Consider the following 2,795-nt stretch of genomic DNA (forward strand, 5'->3'; position numbering starts at 1 on the left):
GTGTGTTAGTCTGCAGGTTTGTTCCGACTTGTGAGGACCTGCTGGAGGACTCTGGTGTTCTTTAGTCTCACAGAAGTCAGTGACGCAATCTGTCCACCTGTCCTCTGTCCATCCTGTCCTCTGTCCATCCTGTCCTGCTCAGAGACAGTTCAGTCTGCTGAGACACAGTGACTGTTGGACCCTGAGATCTCTGATCCACATCAGCTGGCTCTATCAGAACCTCATGTGATGGGCTGGAAATATAATGACATCCCACAGGTGGCGCTGTCTTCTGTCTGTCCTCTGTCCTGACCCTGTCCTTTGTCCTCCGTGTGTCCTCAGGTTGGTGGTGTAGCTGCAACCTTGGTGTGATGATGTGTGATGAGACAGACAGAGACCGGGACACCATGTTGGACAGTGATGAGTTCGATCCTGAAGAAGCAGCCAGCAGAGCGCCCTTTGACCCCGAGCTGGACCACAGTGACGACGGGGAGGCGGAGCTCTGCGCTCCAGCTGCTGTTCACGCGCCTCAGAGCTCCTTCAGTCTGAGCGGAGGAAGCTCCGCCTTCTCCGACCGCAGCCACAGCATCTTTGACCTCCTGGACAGCGTGGACCACCGAACTCTGTCCTCTCCGCAGCAGAGCGTCCCAGACGGGACGTTCGCTCCACCGAAACCTCCCGACCGCAAGACGAGCCGTCCTCCGTCCGGCCGCCCCACACCACCTAAGAAGAGAGGAGTGCCGGACTACTTGGTGCACCCCGAGCGCTGGACACACTACAGTCTGGAGGACGTGCCCGAGACCAGCGACGAGGACAACTGCAGGGCAGCTCACGTCTTCCTGTCCGGTCTGCAGCCGGAGACACGCAAGGACTCCTCTAGGGACAAGGTGGTCTTCAGACCAAAGAGACGGAAGATGGACGCTGATCAGCTGTCAGCTGACAGAGGGAAGGAGAGGGGGATGCACCTCAGTCACCTGGAGGACGAAGAGGAGGACGAGGAAAAGGAGGAGGAGGAGGAGGAAGAGGACGAGGAGGAGAACGAGGAGGAGGACAAGGGCACGGCAGGAGAGGAGGCTGGAGGAAGGAGGACAGAACAAAGTGTAGTAAAGACTGAGGAAGGACAGAAACTTAAAGAGAGTGGAGGCGTGGGCAGGGCTGTAGGTCGAGCTGTGGGCGGAGCTGTGGGTAGAGCTGTGGGCGGGGCAGAGGAGAAAGAACAGGGACAGAAAGACAACGCTATAAAAGGGTCCAGTTTTACCTGCATCAGGAACACAAAGGGGAAGAACTACAGGAAGAGTTCAGGACACGAGGACAACTGATCACAACACCTGACAGGCAGCAGACATCCTCTCAGACCAATCTGCTGCAGCAGAGGTGGGTGGGGCATAGTGTCCTTAGGTCCTCAGTCAGATCCGCCCCTTACTCCTCCCCAGCTCTTCCAAATATGGTCACTTCCTGCTCCAAACAACCAGATGGTGACATCATGCTGAGTGACATCACGCTGGGTGACATCACGCTGAGTGACACCCAGTGAGGCTGCGAGGAGATGGTGGATGTTTTAAAATCTTCATGCTGTGAAGTGTCACCTCAGACTGGAGGTTCATTGCAAGTCAGATTTTTACTTCTGTGTTTGATTGATTCTCAGTCTTCAATAAAAATGTTGATCCTTTGAAAGCCTGGTGAGATGTGTATTTGGTAAAACAGAAAAAAGTGAAATATTTACCTTTAAAATTAGTTTTTTTGTGTGAACTTTTTGAACAAATACAAGCTGAGATGAAAAAGTGATGAAGGCCTTAAAGAAAGCAAGTTGGACGTGTTTCTGTGTAAACGTTCATTAACACAATGTTTTCACTGCATACAGACTGAACACGCTAATTAACACAATGTTTTCACTGCATACAGACTGAACATGCTAATTAACACAATGTTTTCACTGCATACAGACTGAACACGCTAATTAACACAATGTTTTCACTGCATACAGACTGAACACGCTAATTAACACAATGTTTTCACTGCATACAGACTGAACACGCTAATTAACACAATGTTTTCACTGCATACAGACTGAACACGCTAATTAACACAATGTTTTCACTGCATACAGACTGAACACGCTAATTAACACAATGTTTTCACTGCATACAGACTGAACATGCTAATTAACACAATGTTTTCACTGCATACAGACTGAACACGCTAATTAACACAATGTTTTCACTGCATACAGACTGAACACGCTAATTAACACAATGTTTTCACTGCATACAGACTGAACACGCTAATTAACACAATGTTTTCACTGCATACAGACTGAACACGCTAATTAACAATGTTTTCACTGCATACAGACTGAACACGCTAATTAACAATGTTTTCACTACATACAGACTGAACACACTAATTAACAATGTTTTCACTACATACAGACTGAACACACTAATTAACAATGTTTTCACTGCATACAGACTGAACACACTAATTAACAATGTTTTCACTGCATACAGACTGAACACACTAATTAACAATGTTTTCACTGCATACAGACTGAACACACTAATTAACAATGTTTTCACTACATACAGACTGAACACACTAACAATGTTTTCACTGCATACAGACTGAACACACTAATTAACAATGTTTTCACTATATACAGACTGAACACGCTAATTAACAATGTTTTCACTGCATACAGACTGAACACACTAATTAACAATGTTTTCACTATATACAGACTGAACACGCTAATTAACAATGTTTTCACTGCATACAGACTGAACACACTAATTAACAATGTTTTCACTATATACAGA

The 2,795-nt window shown here is 46.7% G+C and overlaps 1 protein-coding gene across 1 annotated transcript; it reads left to right on the plus strand.

Moving 5' to 3' along the window:
* The first annotated feature begins 294 nt into the window (after window positions 1–294).
* LOC138614960 (U5 small nuclear ribonucleoprotein TSSC4-like) lies at window positions 295–1,788 on the plus strand. The gene has a single exon (XM_069688582.1). The coding sequence runs from the start codon at window positions 351–353 to the stop codon at window positions 1,296–1,298; it is 948 nt and encodes a 315-aa protein (XP_069544683.1). The 5' UTR covers window positions 295–350; the 3' UTR covers window positions 1,299–1,788.
* The last annotated feature ends 1,007 nt before the right edge of the window (window positions 1,789–2,795 follow it).

Source organism: Brachyistius frenatus, unplaced genomic scaffold (genome assembly GCF_029030835.1).
Source record: "Brachyistius frenatus isolate BFR_SWC_R1_liver_20210118 unplaced genomic scaffold, ASM2903083v1 Contig_638, whole genome shotgun sequence".
Lineage (NCBI taxonomy): Eukaryota > Metazoa > Chordata > Actinopteri > Embiotocidae > Brachyistius > Brachyistius frenatus.

What these genes read in the sequence shown, in the direction of transcription:
- LOC138614960 (XM_069688582.1), top strand. Translation starts at nt 351, where the DNA reads ATGATGTGTGATGAGACAGACAGAGACCGGGACACCATGTTGGACAGT.